Source organism: Stegodyphus dumicola, chromosome 2 (assembly GCF_044657685.1).
Source record: "Stegodyphus dumicola isolate Sdum_Otavi_A_Nest chromosome 2, ASM4465768v1".
Classification (NCBI taxonomy): domain Eukaryota; kingdom Metazoa; phylum Arthropoda; class Arachnida; order Araneae; family Eresidae; genus Stegodyphus; species Stegodyphus dumicola.
The window spans coordinates 155748223-155769865 of NC_140769.1; the positions used below are offsets into that span (position 1 = coordinate 155748223).

The following is a 21643-nucleotide window of genomic DNA, read 5'->3' on the forward strand; positions in this document are numbered from 1 at the left end:
CGCAAGATGACATATGTCTGCATTCACCAGCTGGACTCCATACAGACTTGAATGGGATCTTTTGGCACACCCACAATATAGCCCCATACATCATTCCTTTGGACTTCTACCTTTTTTCACAAGTGGTACATCTTGCTGGTACTGTCTTCCATCTTGCACAGTACATCCGAAATGAGGTTGATCTGTTTTTGGATTTGCGTCCACCAAGTTTCTCATCGGATGCCTTTGAAAGACCACCAAAACCTTGGCAAAAAATTATATATTTGGTGGTAAATTACTACCCATACTAAAGATGCTACTTTCATAATTTTCTAACTTTATTAAGAATGTTTTTTGGAGGAAAACTTTTATTACAACAAGACAGTATATAGTTTTTATGTAATAATAAATATTATTATATTATTAGTAATGAATTTAATACAAAAATATTCTGCTATTTAAAAATATATTTCTTTTGCTGCTTGTATACATAACATATTTACAAAATTTAAGAATGAATTCATTACAAAAAATCAAATGTTCAGTGAAAGAATTTTTACTGTGCTTAGCCATCTACATGTATTCTTTCTGATACTACACAAATCTCAGATTTCACTTCAGCAAAAAGAAATTAATCCAAAGTGTCAAATATAGTAAGAAAAGCATGATTAAGAACAGTTAAAACTTTGGTTTACAAGAAGCTGATTAGCAGTAACTACACTACATGAAGAAAACTTTCTTACTTCTCACTGTTCAGTTATTAAATCCTTAGAAACAAGTATTGATACCTAAATGGAAGCCAGTTAACATGTTTTAACAACTACCGCCCCTAATGATCATTTAACACTTTAAATGAGATTAGTTGAAAAAAAAAATAATCTTTGAACTCTGTAGAGAGATTGTGCATAAATGATTAAAAGAATTGCTACAACTTTAAAAATTGCGATCACAGAATACTGTACTTAAAATTTATGTTGACTATTTATGCAACTCTAAAAATTAAAAATGTTAAAAACTATTCACCTTCTGACATGCCAAAAGTTTCATAATCAAGGCCAATGACATAGCATTTGTAACAGCTTTCCGAATTTATCATAATTTTTGCCATATAAATTGCCTTATATTTTAATATTATTGTTTATATCATTTTGAAAACATTGTTCCTGTTCTGTAGAGAGGTTTTCCATTAGCTCAAAAGGACTCTTTCTACCTGTAAGACATGCATATAGAATAAACAAACTGCAGCTCAACTTCCCAAAGAATCAAAAAATGAAATAGAATACAATCTGCCTCAAAACTTCTGGATTGAAGCCTTCAATATGGCTGCCTACATTCAAAATTCCTGCCTGACATGGGACTTAAGAGATGAGACAAAGGTATAGTACAGCAAACAAGGTGTCTTAATTAAACAAGGTGATGCTTGGCACAATGCCAACTGTTTCTCATTTCCAAACCTTTGGTCAAAGGCAGGGCTTAATTTCCAAAATCAGAAGTGGTGGAGCCCTTTGGAAAGCCATTAGGAAGAAAAGAAAAAATAAATAAATAAAATAACTAATAATTTAAATAATTATTAGTTATTTTATTTATTTAATGTAATTTAAATAATTACATTAAAATATGATAAAATATAAAGACACAAATAAAGATTTAATAAATTGTTAAATTCATGATAAATAATTAAATAAAAGAAGTAAAATATCAGACCTTGTCTTATTTGGGGCTTTGGCTGAACTTGTAATTTCAATCAAAAATTAAGGAATAGTTCAGCTGGCCTAAGGCTGAATTTAAGCCCTGAATATACGATAAAAGTTAAGAGATGAGAGAAAGAAAAACCTTTCCTTTTCCAGGACACCAATGGATACACAAGTAAGACGAAGAAAGCATCACTAATAAGAATATGAGAGAATGCTACAAACAATATGAGAGTAATGAAAGAAATTTTAATGGAGAAGTGTAGCTTAAGAAAACCAAGCAAGAAGAATCCAACATTTTCTGACCACGATGCCCTGCCAATATCATTCTAGCTGTCAAGCAGAATGTGACTGGGCAAAAAAATTTCCCTTGCATCCTATCCAATAACAACATGAGAATAAACAAAAGATCTGCACAAGTGACAATTTTTGTCCCTCATATTTGGTTACATTGTTCAAGTCTGTAGGAGATCTGTAGTGAAAGGTCAATGGCATTGGATGCACACGACCAAGGTAATCACTTTTAGTACTTTTAGAAGTAAAACATTTTATCCACGCTTACAAATTCATTGCACTACCTGAAGAATAAGCTTTTGACATGTGGATGGGGGACTTTTCTTTCCTTAAAAGTCTTAACCTCCACCAAAGTGACAGAGAAACAAAGGCATGCATTTAGAAGTTATAATCGATTCTTAAAGCATATTTATTTTTCAAATAAAATTTGTCACTGAAACTGTGTTTCATTTACGTAAAAGGAGTGCCAAAGTCCTTTTATTTAGGGCTCTGGAGGCTCCAGCTAGAATTATGATTTACCTCAGAAATTGAGAAGTACCAGAGCCGGGCTCCGATGAAATTTATACTCTGGCCAAAAGGTATTTGAGATGAAGAAAATGCAAAGAATGAGCCCATTTGGTATTCAATTTTTTTAAAAAATGTTTTATTTTAATTGGACAATCTGATGAATTTTGTGATTCTGACACATGCAGAGTAATAATGAGCAGAAACATAAAATTTGCTGATGAGTTCAAAATTGCTATGGTTATGATTCAGAACTTAAATTCTTTTCATAGTTTGCCTCAGAGGGGAAAAAATTATACATACAGTGTAATGAATCATCACCAGTTGAAAAGACGCAGTTACTTCCTGATACTGAACACGAAGGAAAAAAAAAAAAGAAAATGATTTATATAGTGAAACAGTTCCTTCAATTAAGATTTAAAAGGGGCATGGTCATCACAAATAAAAACATATTTTCTAAAAATGCCTAAGAAGGAATACCACTTAAAATTTAATAAAAATAAATAAATTCAAAATGTTGCTGAGGAAAGCATTTATCCTATGGCATAAATGATCTCTATGTTGAAAATTGGCATAATGCAATGCTCTTTTAGGTAAGTAAAAGCTTGAGAATTGGTAAAAAGACCTGAAACTAAGAAAGTTATTGGTAGTATCATAATCTTAAAAAGAAAAAATAAATAAATAAAAAGAGGTAGAAAGACTGAAACAAGTCTAAAGAAACTGTTTACCAAAAAAAAAAAAAAAAAAAAAAAAAAAAAAAAAAAAAAGGGAAAAGCAATATCACTTTAAAATAATAAATAAAAATGAAGAAATTCAAAATGGTCTTGAAGAAAACATTCTACAGTGCAAGAAATATTAAATGGCCTCTGTACTGAAAATCAGCATAATAATATTCTTATTTTAAGGAATATAATTCTTACTTTAAAGAAAAGTTTGGGAACTGGTGCAAAGATCTGAAACTAATAAAGTTATTGATAGTTAAATGCTATTTAAATACAATCACGATGGCCCGTCAAAAAAATATCAAGCTAGGCTAAACACTAACGGGTGTGCTCTAATCTCTAATTTAATTTCAGTGAAAAATTTTCTTCTGTTACCAAGTTAAGTTCCAAATTGGTTAGACGGTGCCATACAAAACAAATAAAGGGTACCAGCTAGATTTTGTAATGGCCCACCTAAATGAAAATTTAGAGGAATAAATTTATGTGGACACTTCTGAAGGTTTTTGAGATAAAATAAATTCAGAAAAAATTGTCTTTTGACCCTTTGAAGTGTACTATATTCTTTATGTTTCTGATACAGAATAATACTAAATAATTAATGTTTTAGCCCTATAGATGAGTAGCATTTGTTTGTAAAATGTTATCTGACACTTCTTCTGAAGGGCGGCCATGGAACAATGGCTGCCTATAATAAAGGTACCATAGATCATCTCAAACAGTCTTGAAAGTAATGGTACAAAAAGTTAAATGAAGAATAAAAATCTATGGAATTTTAATCTTATAATTTCAATAACTGTGTTGATACTAAAAGAACATCTAGCAGTGAAGCCATCATTGGGGTATATGTAGATGATTTTAATGCTTTTATTGATTCTAAGCAAACTTCTAACAAAACAATTGATTGCAGTTTAGTGTCTATCTATAAAATGATTCACACAAATTATATTATTATCTAGGCAGAGAATATTATCAAACTGAAAATTTAATCAAAATTTCTCAAAAGAAATACACAGATATTTTAAATCAGTATAATATTAAAAATGCTAAATCTGTCCCTCAACTATATAGCAGAAAATAATTGAAAAAGGCAGGTCCTAAAAATGAAAATGAAATCTTGGAAGTGATGTATGTTCCATTTAAAAATTTAATATGATCATGTATGTACTTAGTAACTAGGCCAAAGATCACATATGCTATAAATTTCTTGAGTCTGTTTGACAACAATCCTCACAAAGAACACTGAAAAAAAGATTACTTTGATATTGAATTAGTCATCAAATATTGATGATCCAAAATCCCATGCAAGTTTTGCATTTGTATTAAATGGTTCTGCCACACCTTGGATATTGCAAAAAATAACAGATTGTAGTTCTATCGTCAATGGAGGTAGAATATATGTCTCTTTCTGAAGTGACTAAAGAAATTGTGTCTGTTTTAATCTTGTTTCCTGAAGGAACTTGGTTACAATATAGAAAATGCAACAACAGTATGATAATCAAGGAGTTAAAAAAATTCAAAAAACTCAGTTTTCATTCCTGTATGAAGGACACAGATATTTGTTATAATTTTATGCACAAAGAATATGAATGCAGTAAACTGGATATGCACTAATACCTACCAACAAAATGGTCTCATTAAATATCAAACTGTTCAACTAAATACAGTTTAATATGTATTTTATTCTATTTTTCTGAAACAAGAGAATCATGATTCCTTTAGTGCAAGCCCATGATTCTCTTACTGTGTGCATAATACTTTTCTGTAAGCTAGTAAGTAAGTATATCAATTCTAAATAAGAAATGCAATGCACTCCATATACAAATACTTTTAGTTTTCTACTGTGCTGTTTTTATATATTCAACAAAATAAATACCAGTCCTGTAGCAATAAGACATAATCATTATTTATTTTCTACAAAAATTATTTCAGATCATATACGAGGGCCATCCAGGAAGTAGATTACATTTCCGTCTGTGTCCGCTAGGGGCGGGACTAGCGCGGCCATCTTGGGGTCAGAGCGTTGCGCAGCTCAGTCTGCATCTAGCCGTGCTAGTGAGAGGTTCGTGCTGTGCTCCGTTCAGATACTGTGACGGTTTGAAATGTCTGCGTTAATTGAAAATCCCGCGAGCTGCGAGGTGCGCTCAGTAATAAGGTTTCTGACTGCAAAAAACTGTAAACCGATAGAAATCTATCGGCAGCTTCGTGAAGTGTATGGGGACAACATTATCACTGAAGGTGGAGTGCGTCAGTGGGTCACAAGATTTCAAAATGGCCGAACCAATTTCACGACGAAGATCGAAGTGGGAGACCCAGCATAGTGACCGCCGAACTTCTCGAAAAAGTCGATGCTAAAGTCCGTGAAAATCGAAATTTCACAATAACGGAACTTTCTTTGAGTTTTCCACAAATTTCGCGAAGTTTGTTGCACGAAATCATCAGCGAAAAGCTTGGTTACCACAAGTTTTGTGCAAGATGGAAGGCAAGAAGAGGTAACGAAGTGGTTGAAGGCGCAGGCGGCCGAATGTTTCGACGAAGGAATTTCCAAGCTCGTACATCGCTACGATAAATGCCTTAATTTGTATGGTGACTATGTAGAAAAGTAGTATTTGAGTGTGGCTTTCATCTGTATATAATAAAATTTGTTTCCTATACTTTGTTTATTTTTTTATTCCAAAACGTAATCTACTTTCTGGATAGCCCTCGTATATATATAATTTTAAAAAAAGCTTTAAATATTAAGGCTATGTTAAATAAAATGCTATTTTTCTTATCAATAAATTAGTATATGCCAACGCTCATGTATACAATTCGTGATAACAAATAAATAAATCTTCTTATATATACACTCTTTAGCAAAAAAATCGAAGCACCATGAAGGAAGTGGTTGTTTTTGATGAAACTAAATATGTGTATAGCTCATACACAGATAATAAAATGATTAAAAAAATCAAGGTCCTAGGTACCTGTTCACGGCTCACAATCACCCATTGAGTGTTCAAATCAGTAGTTGGTTGAACCGCCCCTGGTGGCAATGCATGCTTGAATTCGTCAAGGTAAGGAGTGGTAGAGGTTCCTAATGTCATTCTGCGACTCATTCTCCCTGGCATTTAACAGTTGTTGCTCCAGATCTGTGATATTCTGTGGTGCCTGAATCTGGCAGCCAACCATGCTCCAGACATGCTCGATTGGTGAAAGGTCTGGTGACCTTGCTGACCAATGAAGTGTATCAACTGCACGGAGACAGACCCGAGATATGTGAATGGTATGTGGCCTGGCATTATCTTGTTGGAAAATACCCCCAGCATGATGTGCCAAGAAGGGTAATGCAACCAGCTACAGGATGATATAAACATATCATTGAGCTATTAAAGATGTACGGAGGATGACTAAAGATGACTTGCTGTCATAAGAAATGGCACCACATACCATCACAGCCGGGGTTATGGCTGTATGCCTTTCTAAAAAAAAACTGATTGGGACCGTTAGCCTCGTCCTCTCCAGACATGAACACGGTGTTCATCTGCTTCAAGAGTAAAGCGGATTTATCGTTGAACCCTATATGATGCCAGTCTGATGGCAGCCATGATGATCGGCTGCGACACGACTCCAGACGACTCCGCCAATGTTGTGGGGTTACAGGCAAACATATTAAAGGCCCATGTGAGCATAACCCTGCCTCAGACAAGTGCCATGAGATGGTGGACAGTACCACGGGAGGTATAGACATGGTGGTAGTGCGTTGAATAGTCAACAATGATACCATTGGGGGGGGTCAGGCCTGGCAAACAACCATCCTATCTTGCCTCGCATTCGTGATCCTTGGCCTTTCACAGCCTTCATTTCATCGGCACTTTCCTTGTAGCAACCATTGCTGCCAACATCTTTGCACAGCAGTGTCTGTACACTGCAGGTGGCGGCCTATTGCTTGATATGACCACCGAGCTTCACGCAAACTCTACAATGTGACCATATTCGAAGTCGTTTAGTTGTCTGTAAGGTCTCCGATATTGTCGTAATGGCATCATTAGTAGCTTCTTTATGGAATTACAATGGCAGCAACAAAAAAAAGATAAACTTTCTGCCTCTGTTACTGATTACATACTTTGCGAATTGTGCACTAGAAATGTGCGCTATGATCGCAATTCCTGTTCATTTGCCTTGAAACTTTGATCATTTGCATGTTCGAACAAGACGTTTTTGCATACCAAATTTTGTCACAATCGTAAAAGTCCTTCTTGGTGCTTCGATTTTTTTTTTGCAAAAGAGTGTGTGTATGTATACATATTTTTTAAAGTCTTTTATGAGATGTAAAATACACTGTAAGAATTAATATTTCTATCTAATAAATGAACAGAAAATACATAGAGTATTGATGTTGGGAAGTACAAAATATCTGGTTTTAACAAAATTTTCCCACGATTGCAAATATCATCTGCGCAAACAGCTTGCATTGCCATGTTTAATCATATTTCGTGAAAAATTTTTTTGCATTTGAAGGAAAGAGACTTGTTTTAGAACACTGTGTTATGAAATTTGTTAAAAGAAAAAAAGATATTATTAAGTACAAGGTGTCTGAAACTGAACTATCATGCCATCAGATTAGAACCATCATTTACTTCCAGTTCTGCTGCAAAAAGTCAGCTACATAATGTCACCAAACCTGGGGTAACAAAATGTGCACAGCTTTAGGTACTAATGCTAAAGACACTGTAAAGGTATGGTACTGAAAGTTCAAAAGCAAGGACTATGACATTCAAGAAGAACAGGGTTCTGGCCAGGTAAGTTGTAGAGCGAGATGCTAGTCTGTTAATTCAGAAGTCAAACAACAAAAATCAGCGTTATATTTACAAAATTTTCACAGGACTAGTTTCGATGCTTTTACCAAACCACCATCCTCAGCTGCAAAACCCCAAATGAACAAGATAGGAAATAATGATTAGATAAGATAAGAAAGCCTGGACAAGAATAAGCAAGTGGCGCCATCTGTTGATGAAACCAGAACTAAAACATAATTTCTTTAAGAGTTCGGCTCTTAATCCGGAGTGGGGTCCTTGAGTATGGAACTCGGAATTTTATTGATGGGAGAATAAACAAACCAAAAGTTAAATTTCTGCAAAATATGTGCAACTTTATAGCTAATTGATGGAAAGAAGGGAATGACAACAGAATTTTTATAATCTCCTAAAACAAGAGTGTGCCTTTTAATGTGTTGAGATGAGAAATTTTTAACTGCTTGATTATAATGTTGGGTGAAAAGCCCCTGTCAATAGTAGGTCTACGTAGACGATACTTTTACTCTGTTTGAAGGTAATAAAGATGATTTAAATAAAGTTCTTTCAACAATGAATTCTATTGATCCTGCTATTCAGTTCACTTTTGAACTTGAGACTTGCAATTCTCTTCCATTTCTCGACATTCTGGTCACACGTAAAGCATCCAACTTACGGTTTACCGTAACGACTTACGGTTTACCGTAAACCATACTACGGTTTACAGTAAACCTTCATCGGTTTGCCTTCCACCACACTTTAAATCATGCCTTCATCGCCTCCATGCCATGGCATGAAGATTCAAAATCAGGCAAACCGATGAAGGTTCTGAGTTCCATACTCAAGGACCCCATTCCGGATATGAATTCCTGGGGTATTTATAGGATTCCTTGCCAGTGTGGTTTAATTTACATTGGCCAAACTAAGAGAGCCTTAAAATTTCGTGTCAAAGAACATGAGGCATATGTTAGAAAAAAGGAAACACAGAAGTCTTCTGTTGCTCAACATTGTTGTTCTGAAAATCACACTTTCAATTTTTCTGCTGCCGAAATTATTCAAAAAACATCTTCCATTGGAGAACTGGATTTTCTAGAGACATCTGACATTCATAAAAATCTTTCTGTTCTAGTTAACGATCCTAATTCCAATCCAAATTTGCCTTTTAAAGAAATTATGTTTTAGTTCTGGTTTCACCAACAGATGGCACCACTTGCTTATTCTCGTCCAGGCTTTCTTATCTTATCTAATCATTATTTCCTATCTTGTTCATTTGCGGTTTTGCAGCTGAGGATGGTGGTTCGGTAAAACCATCGAAACTAGTCCTGTGAAAATTTTGTAAATATAACGCTGATTTTTGTTGTTTGACTTTTGAATTAGTATTTATTCGGCGTGTTATTGTGTCTTAATGCTAGTCTGTGTTGATGTTGCTATCAATGAAAAACAACAAACTGAGTTCCGGCCAAAAAAAAAGTTTCATCAAGATAATGCAAAACCACATGTGTCTGTATTCACCGGATGAACTCTGTGTGGACTCGAATGGAATCTTTCGCCACACACACCATATAGCCCCGATATTGCCTCTTTGGATTTCTACCTTTCTTCACATCTGCACTTTCATCTTGCTGGTGATATCTTCCATTCTGCACAGGACATCCGAAATTGGGTTGGTCTGTTTTTGGATTTGCGGCCACCAAGTTACCAGACCCAAGGCTTCGAAAAACTATCAAAGCGTTAGCAGAAAATCATAGATTTGGGTGGTGATTACTATGCAAACTAAACATACTGCTTTCATGTTTTTTTTTTTTTTTTTTCTAACTTCATTAGGAATGTTTTTTTGGCAGAAAACTTTCATTACTACCAGATACTTTATATGTAAACATAATATAAGTATAAATTTTATTCAGAAACCGGTATTCATGTTAAGAATTTAAACTGATCATTTATAAGAAATATAAAAAATCATTAGCAGTATTTAAATCATATGCTTACATTGTCCTCATCCAGAAGCCCACTGCATAATACTGATGATTTCCTATTCTTGCTGCTGAAAATTATAGGCACACTGTGTGACTGTGAAGATCTTCTGATTACATTATCTACTTTTGCAGGCAGTTTTTTATTTGAAGTTAGTTGTAATTGTTCATTTGCTTTTGAAAAAAATAGAAAAGCTCTTTGTTTCATTTATATTTTAATTAAATTCTATGTATAAATAACATACAAAATTTATTTCAAGCATCACAATGCAACAAATACAAAATTATCAAGAATATAATATATGTGAAGGCAATAACGAAATTTTAAAAAGATAAAGATTCAACAGTATTAAGTCAAAAAAGATATTTTTCATTTATAATAAACGCAGTCAATTTTTTTTTTTAAGTGTGACTCTTGACATAACAATATATTCTGATATAATGATTCATTACTGCAGATGAAAAGCATAGAGATCCATTCTGATCTTTGATTAATTTCATGTAATTTTTCTATCAATGTAAAAATCTATTCATATATCAAAGATTCCATATTATACAACAAAATAAGAAAAAGCAAAAGAGTTTTGCTGATAAACAGATAAACTTTTTTTTTAAACCACAAGCAAATAAACTGAATGTCAACATATTTATTCAGTTTACTAAGTGGATGTTTCCCTCTTGCTGAAAATTGGCTATCTTGGAAACAAAAGATATGCAGGAGGATTGTAACAATTTGTCTTTTACTTCTTTTTAAGCTAGACAATAAATTCCTGTTATGTTGAATAAAATTCTGGTTCTATTATATATGCTTTTTATATGCAACAAATTTCTTAAATTAGACAATATGGTGTCTCTGTTATAACTACACTTTGTTCTTGCTCATTTTCATCTTCCTTTCTTTAAATTTTATAGAAACTGATTATTTTGGGTTTAATTCTTCACACAAATAATTCCAAGTACTTTGAAAAAATATCCTTTACCAATTAATATCAAATTAAAACATTTTAGAAGGCGTAGGAAAACAAATTGCTTTTAAAACTGAAATTTTCAGAAGCATGTCAAAATTTAAAATATTCTAAATTCTTTTAATTATTTATAAACAATTTTACTTAATATTATTAAAAGAAAATAGACAACAGTGATTGCAAAAAGAAAAGATGCATCACTAAATGAAATATGCAATAAGAAATTTAAATTTAGATTGTTAGATGAAATATTCATGGAAAGGTTAAGATAAATGCATTAAAAAATAGCAAACTTTTATATGCCAAATTACAAAACTCGGCAAAATATAAATTTACATTTATCTTGGGTAATTTTGAACAAAAAACTAATTTTTTTTCCAGGTATGCCTAGAAATATATCTACTTTGAGATGATGATAAGAACTTTATAGGTTATAATTAAAAAAATTTTTAAAAATTTATAAATATTTTTTAAAATTTTTTAATAAATCGTACAAAATGTGCAAATTTTATTTGGATTGAACCCAAATTTCTATTTCTGAAATAAGGAATTAAATAAATTTAATAAAAAAGAGATAAATATATAGCAAATTCAATTAATCTTAATGAGCAATTATAAATATATAGCAAATTCAATTAATCTTAATCTTGCACCACTCTTTGAGACCTAATATTTTAAAAACTACTCAAGCGATTTTTACAAAACTTGGCACTTTGGCATAATTTGAGGCATAGGATCGAAATATGAAAATAATTCATTTGCCATTTTAGAAAAAAATTCAATTTTATGCCAAAATATGTATCTTAGAACAATGTTAGGTACTATTTCATTAGAGCAGGGTCGGTTAAAAAATGTGCCACTTTTTTTGGCCACCATCTGTTGCGAAGTATAAAATTATGAAATAATAATAGAGTTCAAAAGACTAAAAAATTAGTTCTGTAAAAAGTAATTTAAAAAAAAATTCTTTTTAATTTTTTTAATCTACTACATTCTACACATAAATAAAAAATAACAAAACAAACTGAAATTCAATCTAAACAGGTGGCATAAAATTGCAAATATCATACAATATTGCAGAAAAATTTCAGTGTTTGAATATAATCGACACCACATAAATCCTATCAAATAGGTGGCAAGCAGTACCCTGCTGATGTTTATTTCTCCATTTAGCACGGCCCCACTTTGGATATGGCATTCAGTTTCATGGTCTACAAAATTATCACTGTGATTCACAGTGAAATGTTCATACCCAGCATTTATCAATTCTTCTTTCTTATATCCTTTTTATAAGTCTGAAAATATAATAATGCTGTCATCCGAGATGTTTTCCTGAATTGCTGTCATCAATATTGTTGCACAACGATTGGAAACGACGAGCAGAAAACATTCTTTGCTTTACATCCTCAAATACCCATTGTTCCAGAACAATACAGCATTGTTTTTTCTTTTGTGAAAAGATTTTAAAGTACTTATTCCAATTTATTGTCGTACTATGGCTGATTTCTAACTGAAGTTAGCAAAATTCAGTCGATCTCAATTCTTCACACCACAGATAATTAAATGAATGGCAGTGAGGAAAGAAAGATGCCACCCTTCAAACTATGTGTCGGTTCTCAATCCTTTTTTTTTTTTTCCCACAATGTATCAACGTTATATAGGAGCTTTGTTTGATTCAAAAATTAAATTAATCGGATGATTTTGAGAACAAAGTCTATTGCTATGAATTATTCCTTTGTCCTGAAAGAATCTTTTGGCAGCCTCTTCCTCATTAGGCAACTGCAAAATTGTGCAATCCATCAAATTAACAAAATGGCGAAATATGGCAAAAAAATGAAGACTGATGGTATTTCAAAAGAGAACTACAAATCTTGAGCCACGATATTTCAAATATAAATAAAAAAATACTCAAAATAACGAGTGGAAATATTTCAAATGAAAACTAAAAATCTCGACCCACGACATTTCAAACATTAAATTCTGGAGCCATAATGTTTGCCGTGTTGTTGAAGTTTGGTTTTCTTCTCATTATATTTGATATGTATCTTAAGTCATGCTTTTGAGACATGAAACATGCAAGGTGAATTTCGTGAAGCGACCCAGTAGCACAGGAGATACAGAACTGTCCACTTTTTTTTTTTTTTTTTTTTCAGTGTGTGTCATGTTAGTTTTTTGACATCCTCTTCTGCTCCTGAGGAAGAGTTCTAGTTAATCTTTGAAAATTACTGCAAATTTACTGATGTACCACTGTTTCTTGATGCTTACTATTAACTGCTTTAACATTTGGTTCTTTGGCAGTTTCTTTTGTTGGATTTAGTTACTTAATTTGCAATATATAAAATCTAGCAATGTCCAACAAGCTTTAATGATTATTTTAAGGCTCAGCGAAAGATAATATTTAATCTCGATATCTGAATTTAAATGTTATAAGGTAAATGCATGGCTGTTAAAATTTAAATGGGTTTGAATGTGCATAGAACAATATGGAAGCACTGAATTACCTGTATTTGACCACATATACTCAAACTGATAATTATTTAAAATATGCTCCTCAGTAAGAGAAAATAGAGGTAACCCCAAAACTATTATAAAAATCACATTTCACTTGTATCACACACATATGCTTATTATTATAGAAATGTACGTGTTTCCTTCATCATAGAAATGTACATGTTTCTTCATCATACCATAAATCTTCTGTTTTTCTGTTTTTTAATACCAACTCATCTCCAGTGATAGAAATCTATCACCACTTATTTTTATTAAAGTATTTCAGCCTGAATGTTCTTTAATTCTCCATTTTATTTTGCATTCAAACATAAAATAATATATAAGAACTCAACTTACATTCGTTACAAGCCTCTTCATCTTCTGAACTGTGACACTTTTCATCTTCTCTTTGGGTTTTCAAATGTCTTTGAAAAAGCTGTCACCAAACGAAAGACAAATAAACAAAATTAAGCAGAAAAGTTTAAAACACTTTTTTAAAGCAAGTTTTAGTGGAAAACACAACACAGATTTTTAAAAATTATTATATTTTTAAACAAATATGCTTCTTAAGGATGAGATGCAATGCACAAATAAAACTTGATGATAAGAAACCACCTGAAAAATTTAAATATGCATATTATCAGAAATAATAAGAAACAGCTTATAAAAGAAACAGTTAATTAATATATATAAAGTAATATATAGTACATAGATATGTAGTAATAGTGTATAGTATATAGTAGTGTATATATATATATAAAGATTTATGTAAAGATGGTTTTTTTAGATCAGACAAAAAGCACTTTTTATTTTAAAACTAATATTAAAGAGGGAAAGTGTTTTACCACTTCAGCAAAATATAAAACATGCATTTCATCATTGATCAGAAGTTAAGCATTGAATGCATGAAAATTTTGAGGTTTGCATAAAAGACTGGTTAATTAAATTGAAGGGAAGAAACTATCTGCCTTAAAAATACCATTGGAAAAAATATAAGGGGTTTATTTTGTATGAAACACTACATGCAAGAGAGAATATGAAGAAAAACTGCAGTCAACTTCTTTCCATCTGGAGATTAAAAAAGACTGTTTCTGATTTCAAAGAGAAATAAATTATATGTATTATCAATTAAATCTTAAGTATTTATTAAATTTTTCTTTGCATTTATGGTGCGAAAAAAAACTCACAAGTGAAAGATGTCATTGATTTTAAAAATCTTCCAAAATTTTGACCTATACAGAGAAAGACACTAGTACAACAAGGAGGTTAGAGAAACAGAAAGCAAAACCTTTATGGAACAAATAACACTTCCATTAATTAATATACACACTAAAAAAAAAAAAAAAAAAAAAAAAAAAAAAACCCCACCAAGAAGGAGTTGTGCTAGATAAACAGAATTTGCTGGGCCTGCTTATACATCTGAAAGAAGACATCTCTTCAAGTTTCACTCTAGTAGCATAAGTGTGGTGCTAGTAGTGAACATGCAGATCAGATTTGCTTTAGATATGTGCTGTAAAATTCATGAGCGTTATTTATCATATCATTAAGATTTGACTTAGTGAGTTGATGTTAGCCAAAAATGCCTTTAAGAAGAAGCCATTATCAAAAGTTCAGTGAGTTTGAACAAGGTCATAATGCAGGGGTGTGAAAAGGTCGATTTTCTTTCTGCAATACTGTAGATAAACTTGGCAGGAATGTATCTACTGTGCATGACGTTGGCAGCAGTAGTCAAGATAAGGTACTGGCTCAAGAAGATCGGGTTTCGGGCAGCCACATGGCACTATTGAGAGGAAAGACTGCCATGTATGGCATATGGCTGTGGTGTACTGTACTGCATCTGCAGCAGAAATTCGAGCTGCAGCTGAAACCACAATGATGCAATAAGTTATAAATTGGTTACATGCAGGACAACTCCGAGCCAGATGTCCTATAGCGTGTATTCCACTGACTCTAAACCACTGCCGTTTATGATATCAACACTGCCAAGCTAGAGCTCAGTGGAGCCCGGAGCTTAGATTTGTTGCGTTTTCTGATGAAACACGGTTCTGCCTTGGTGCCAGTGACAGAAATGTGTTGGTTACTGAGCACCTCCAACCAACTTGTCTGTGGCCAAGACACATTGGACCTACACCTGGAGTTAATGGTCTGGGGAGCAATTTCGTACGACAGTAGAAGCATATGGTTATCCCACCCACCCTGACTGTAAATCTGTATGTCAGTTTGGCAATTCAAGCTGTTTTGTTCCCGTTCATGAACAGCATTCAAGGAGGTGTCTTCCAACAGTATAACTCATGCCTTTATACCACTGTTGTAATCCAATATGCTCTACAGAGTGTTATATTAATTTTTTCTTCTTGCTAAGACATTTTTCTCCATCATTGTATATATATATATTAAAACATGTAATTGATTTCAAATTGCTTATTTCAAATTTTACTGACATGATAAACAATTTGTTGGACAGATTAAGAAACCATAAAAACTATTCTAATTAAAAACATTTCCTATCATAATAACAAACAAAAAAAATCTGATGTGTACACCACATGACTTCCTTGTATTGGAATATTAAATTATATGCATTTTTTCTTGCATTTCATTTAAACTTATTGGATTGAATTAAATCTACTTCGCCGACAGCGCATAAATCACAATAGAATAAATGCATTCTTTAAAATTCACTCTAGTATTTGTTTACCATAGCGACACTGGCGCTAGATTCACTTAACAATATTAATAATTATATAACAGTTAACTTATATAATAATTATATAATGGAAACTAAGTTAACTGTTATATAATCCAATAATTATATAACAATTAACTTATATATTTCGTTCATATTATAACTCATAATGCACAAAATTTATATCATTTAAAGAATAGAATTATCTAATCATTGCCACATGTTCTATTCAAATACTATAATAAAGCTAGAATGATGTATAAAAGAAATTAAGCAAACAAAACAAAAAAGAAATAGTTTTACACAAATGATTGAGTAGTTCTCATTTAATTAATTCAGTTCTCACTTCGTGAGAAGGCAAAAATACATAAAAACTCAAAATATCTATATTAAAAATTACGAAGTAAATCTCAAACATTTGTTTCCTCGAAAAACTTCCAGAAAGAATTAAGCATGATTTAAATGGCAATAATAAATGAATGAGTTATCTTTGTTGTTGCGAAGCTATGTTTCTCTAGATTGGCAACAAATCCACTAGTCTCCTGTTTCAAATGTAAACATCAATGGCCACCATTAAAAAAAGGCTTAGCGGCAATTAAACAACTTTAAAATTGCTGATAATTCTATAAATATTGCACACAGATTTACCAAAGGCATAAAATCCTTAACCGGAAGATAAAAACAACATAATTCAATCATTGTTAAAGCAAAAAATGTACAATTTACAAACATATACAAGTAAAGAAACTGAGCTCACTGAGACGGGTAACAGAGTGGATATATTTATATAGGTTTGATGCGGCCGGTTGCAACCAAAATACAAGGTGCACATCTACATGTTATAGCAGTCCTATATACAAAATTTCAACGTTCTGAGGCTATTCGTTTTTGAGTTATGCGAGATACATACGTACGCAAGTACATACATACGTTCGTACAGACGCCACGAAAAATTCTCTTCAGAATTAATTTTAAAGCAGTTTTATAATTTTTTTGAAGGAAAAGAGTATTTTATTCTGTCCTTACGTACAGATATCACACAAAAACATCGTTAAATTGCATTCGATAGCGGTCAAAATGGATATTTTGGTTGAAATATGCTGCCTGAAACTTTTCGTGATTACAATACTTCCTTTTTACTTCATACAAGAAAGTAAAAATAGCTTGCATAAGCAACAAATTGAGATCCTATCAAATGGAATTCAACCAATTCATCTGCTTTTCCTTATCTTTTCAAGGAGATATAAACTGGTAGAAAATTTAAAAAAAGCTAGTATAACAGATATAATTTCATGAGGATCTACTTTTTCCCATCATTTTTAATAACATGCATAAAAAAATTTCTGAAGTACAAGAGATGGTCAAAATGTAATTTACGAATATTTATTAAAACTTTTCCCCTAAATACAGTTGACATTTGAATGATGTACAACTGAGGGCACCAGCATATTGCACAACAGTAAATTCATACACACACACACATAGAAGGTAACTTATACCAGCAATATTCGTCATATCATGTATTCTCAGAATGCAAGCAATAAGAAGTTAAAGGATAGTTTCCTACCATCACATTTAAAGAATTAAGATAAGAATGAGAGGAGATACTTCAGAAAACATTTTATTAACAGAGTTTGCTTACAGAAATTGCTCAAAAGACCCTCCACCAGCTGTAATATAGCTTCACACCTGCGAATAGGGATTGGTGCATATTTGCAAAGACACCAGGCATTTCCTGAATATCGGCGGTTACAACGATTGATTCTGGCACCTAGATCCATGTGGATTTCAATGAGGCACTTGTAAATGGGGTACTCGGCTTTTCATGTGGCCCACAGGAAAAAATTCAAACACAAGAGATCCCATGATCTTGGTGGGCAAGCTATGAGACCACCATGACTAATCCATTGCCCTAGAAATTTCATGGTTCGTATAACCAATCCAGCAATCCTTTCAACATTCCATGGTAGAAAATGACCTTGTGTGCGAGGGCCGGCTCTTTGTACCATTTATGTAAAATGCCACCAAGCAGTTCGCCATTTGCATTCCAACCATACATTCTATCACTAATATTGCTTGTAAACCTGCCTTCTATCAGTCCCTAAAGTTTTGCCCACTTGTTCAGATTTATCCTGTATATACACACACATTTATGTGCAAAATGAAGAGAATTTACATATTATGTTAAATTTCTGAAAAGCTAATAGACAGATTTTAATGAAATTTGATATGACTATACATGTATAACAATTAAAGAGCTGTATCACTCATTTCATATATTCATGATAACATCCATTTTATATATTCAGTAAAGCTTATAGTGCACGAATGTCCAAAACTGATATCTAACTGAAAATGAGTCTAATATGGGGTATGGTACAGTTTCACAGATAGATAGGTTCAGGAGTGTGACAGCATACTGGACAGAAGGTAGTTGACGAGTCTGTATAGCAGTCAATCTCACTCCTGCAGCAAGACAGTTTCCAGATCCATGATGATTCTTAGAAGGGGATGGTGAGATGAAGTTGTTCTCCCAAGAGCATCTCAGACATGCTCTATAGTATTAAGAGACCTGGCTGGTAAATCAATGTGGCGAATGTCCTCACTTTACAAGTAATCGTCGACCAGCCGATCCCAGCGTGGGAGAGCATTATTATTCATTAACAGAGGAATAAACCTATTATCTGTTGCCTATAACATTTTCTTGAAAATTTTATTTAATTGTTTGTCTCCTATCATTGGGAAATATCAGTGAGGTTCAGGAAAGGAAGATCCACAGTTGATCAAGTCTGTAATTTGAGACAAGTATTGGAGAAATATAAAGCATATGGAATTGAAACCCATCAATTGTTTGTCAAGTTCAAGGCAACCTATGATAGCATTGATAGAGTTCAGCTACTAAAAGCCCTATCCGAGTTCAAAGTTAAAACAAAGTTAATTTAGCTTGTGAGGCTCACTCTAACCAAAACCATGTCTGTGGTATAAATTCAAGGAGAAGCATCTACCTCCTTTAAGGTCTTCAATGAAGTTAGGCAGGAAGATCCACTGGTATGACTCCTCTTTAATTTAGATCTGGAGAAAGTTATAAGAGATGCTGGTATTAATACAAGAGGTATTATATTTAATAAATCAGTTCATATTCTGACTTATGCTGATGATGTAGATATAATTGCAAGATCTACGGCTCTGCTAGGAGAGACCTTTTTGACACTAAAGAATTCAACCAAGAAAATGAAGCTCAGATTAAATGTGGAAAAACAAAATATATGTACTATGGTAAAAAGGAAAATCCACCATAAATACTTGAGACTGACACAATTTAATTTGAACCTGATAAAAATGTCAACTATTTGGGCTCTGATATTAACTATCAAAATGATATTAATCCTAATATCAGAAAAAGGATTATTGTTGTAATTTATTGCTACTTTGGTTTAAGACCTCTTTTGGAATCACATCTAATAAAGAGAAGAACAAAAATTTTATTATACAAGGTATTATTAAAATCAGTTACCTATGCTTCAGCGATGCAGACTTTGAGAAAAGAAAGAGCCTTGGCGATCTTTGAAAGGAAGATTCTAAGAACAATTTTTGGTGCTGTTTTGAAGTATAATAAGGAAGATTCTAAGAACTATTTTTGGAGCTGTTTTGAAGAATAATATATGGCATAAACGGTGCAACTTCAAAATATACAAAATTTACAAAGATGAGGAAATTATTAAATCCATAAAATTAAGTAGAACGAGATGAGCAAGCAACTTCCTGAGAATGATTGCCGAGAAACGGTTCTTAAGGTCTTTAATGCAACTCCTGTTTATGGAAGATCAAGAGGAATACCTAAAGAAGGACTGCCTGGATGAGTATTTTGCCATTCTAAAAATTAAGAATAGGAGGTTAATTGCTGGAAAAAGGGTAGAAAGGGAAAGGCTTCTGAAGAAGGCCAAAGAACACATGGGGCTATCGTGCCAATGCTGATGATGATACCTCATTGCAGTCAGGAAGCATTTGTCAAACACATTTATGGGTGTGCAGCTATTCAACATAATGTCTTCCCAAACTAACAGACCTCCACTACCATAATGATCCTTTTCTCTGATGAAGGAGGGATTATATCATGTTCCAGGCTTCCTTCAGATACAGATACACTGAGAATCAGTGTCCAGGCTGAATCTCGACTCATCTGTAAAAAGCATGGTGCTCCGCTGAAGTCTGGTTCAGGGCACACGTTTCCTGCACCATGCTAAACACGCTCTTTTGTATACTGCAGTGAGCGAGACACAAACAGCAGTTCTGGCATATAGCTTTATCTCATAAAGCCTTCAGGCAACTGTAAACCATAAAACTCAGGTTCCAGTGTCAACATACTGCTCATGTGAAAGCTGTGATGCTATGGCAATCTCTTGTCACACTGAAAGTGCCAAATAATGATCTTCATTCATCATTGGTGATGTTGGTTGACCTTGTACAGGTTTTCTGGATATGGATCAGGTATCCTGAAACATTTTGCACAAACTGCAGTCACTGGACATTATACTAAGCTCCGTAGCCACCTGCACTTGTGATTGGCCTGCCTACCGACAATTCTCCATCTCATTCTGTCATCCATATGTTTGTGACTACTTATTTTACCTGATACCTTATAAAATTTGCCCAACTCTTGCAAGAAACATGGCAAATAGCGTGAGAGTATAAGAACAGAAATTGCCAAAAACCCCTCGTGGGCTTACATTTCCTCCACAATCACAGCTTCAGCACGTTTATGCTTTTGACTTTGAATATTTGCATAATTCTTTAGTGGCATAATTTTGTATAGTTCAATATTTAGTACCTTTGGCTCAATACTTCTCATAAAAATACACATAACTTGCAAATTGTCTTAATTTTGCATATAAATATTAAGTGTGTGTGTGTATATATATATATATTGCACCAGAGCATTTATCATGTGGGTTTGAGGGCACTAGCCTACTGCAAAACAATAAATTCATACATAATTTGTTTGGCATCATATCATTTATCTATCATTTGGTATTAGAACAGGTATTATTTTTGGCATCAGAAATCTACAACATTATCTATTGCTAACAAAGCTAATAAATAAATGGCCTAATAAATGGCCTTACTTATAATGCCTGATATAAATTTATACATATTTTGCTTGTAGAATGCATTACACATTGTATGTTTACAAAGAGATCTAAAGGTAAAAAAAAAATGACAAACCATAACAAACAGAAAATACATTTAAAATGCTGTACTATTTTCATTAATATCCTCATTCATTAACCCCTTAACTGCTGCGGTAAATGTACAAGTTTCATTCCCCAGTGCCATGGTTTTTCACACAGGCACGCGTAGTTATGCAATGTATTAGGGGAAAAATAAGTGCAAGTTTTACTTTCTAAAAACTGCTTACTTTCACAAAATAAAGAATAAAAGAAAAAAATGAATGCACAAAATTTAATGTTTTGAGTAAAAGTATAATAAAAAGATGTAAGTATAATAAAAATGATGTTTTTATAATAAAAAAGATCCCTAAAATGGAGTTTCAATCAATTCATTTTTAGACCAGT

General features: G+C 32.9%; 1 protein-coding gene across 7 annotated transcripts in view; it reads right to left on the minus strand.

The window, feature by feature from the left end:
- LOC118191136 (double-strand-break repair protein rad21 homolog) overlaps positions 1-21643 on the minus strand; it is a 149190-nt gene that overhangs the window by 70405 nt on the left and 57142 nt on the right. For all 7 annotated transcript variants that reach the window (XM_085811356.1, XM_085811353.1, XM_085811352.1 and 4 more), the window contains 2 exons: positions 13742-13820; positions 9949-10106 (listed from right to left, as the gene is read on the minus strand). In XM_085811356.1, coding sequence (XP_085667482.1) covers positions 9949-10106; positions 13742-13820 — 237 coding nt within the window. The remainder of the gene's footprint in view (positions 1-9948; positions 10107-13741; positions 13821-21643) is intronic.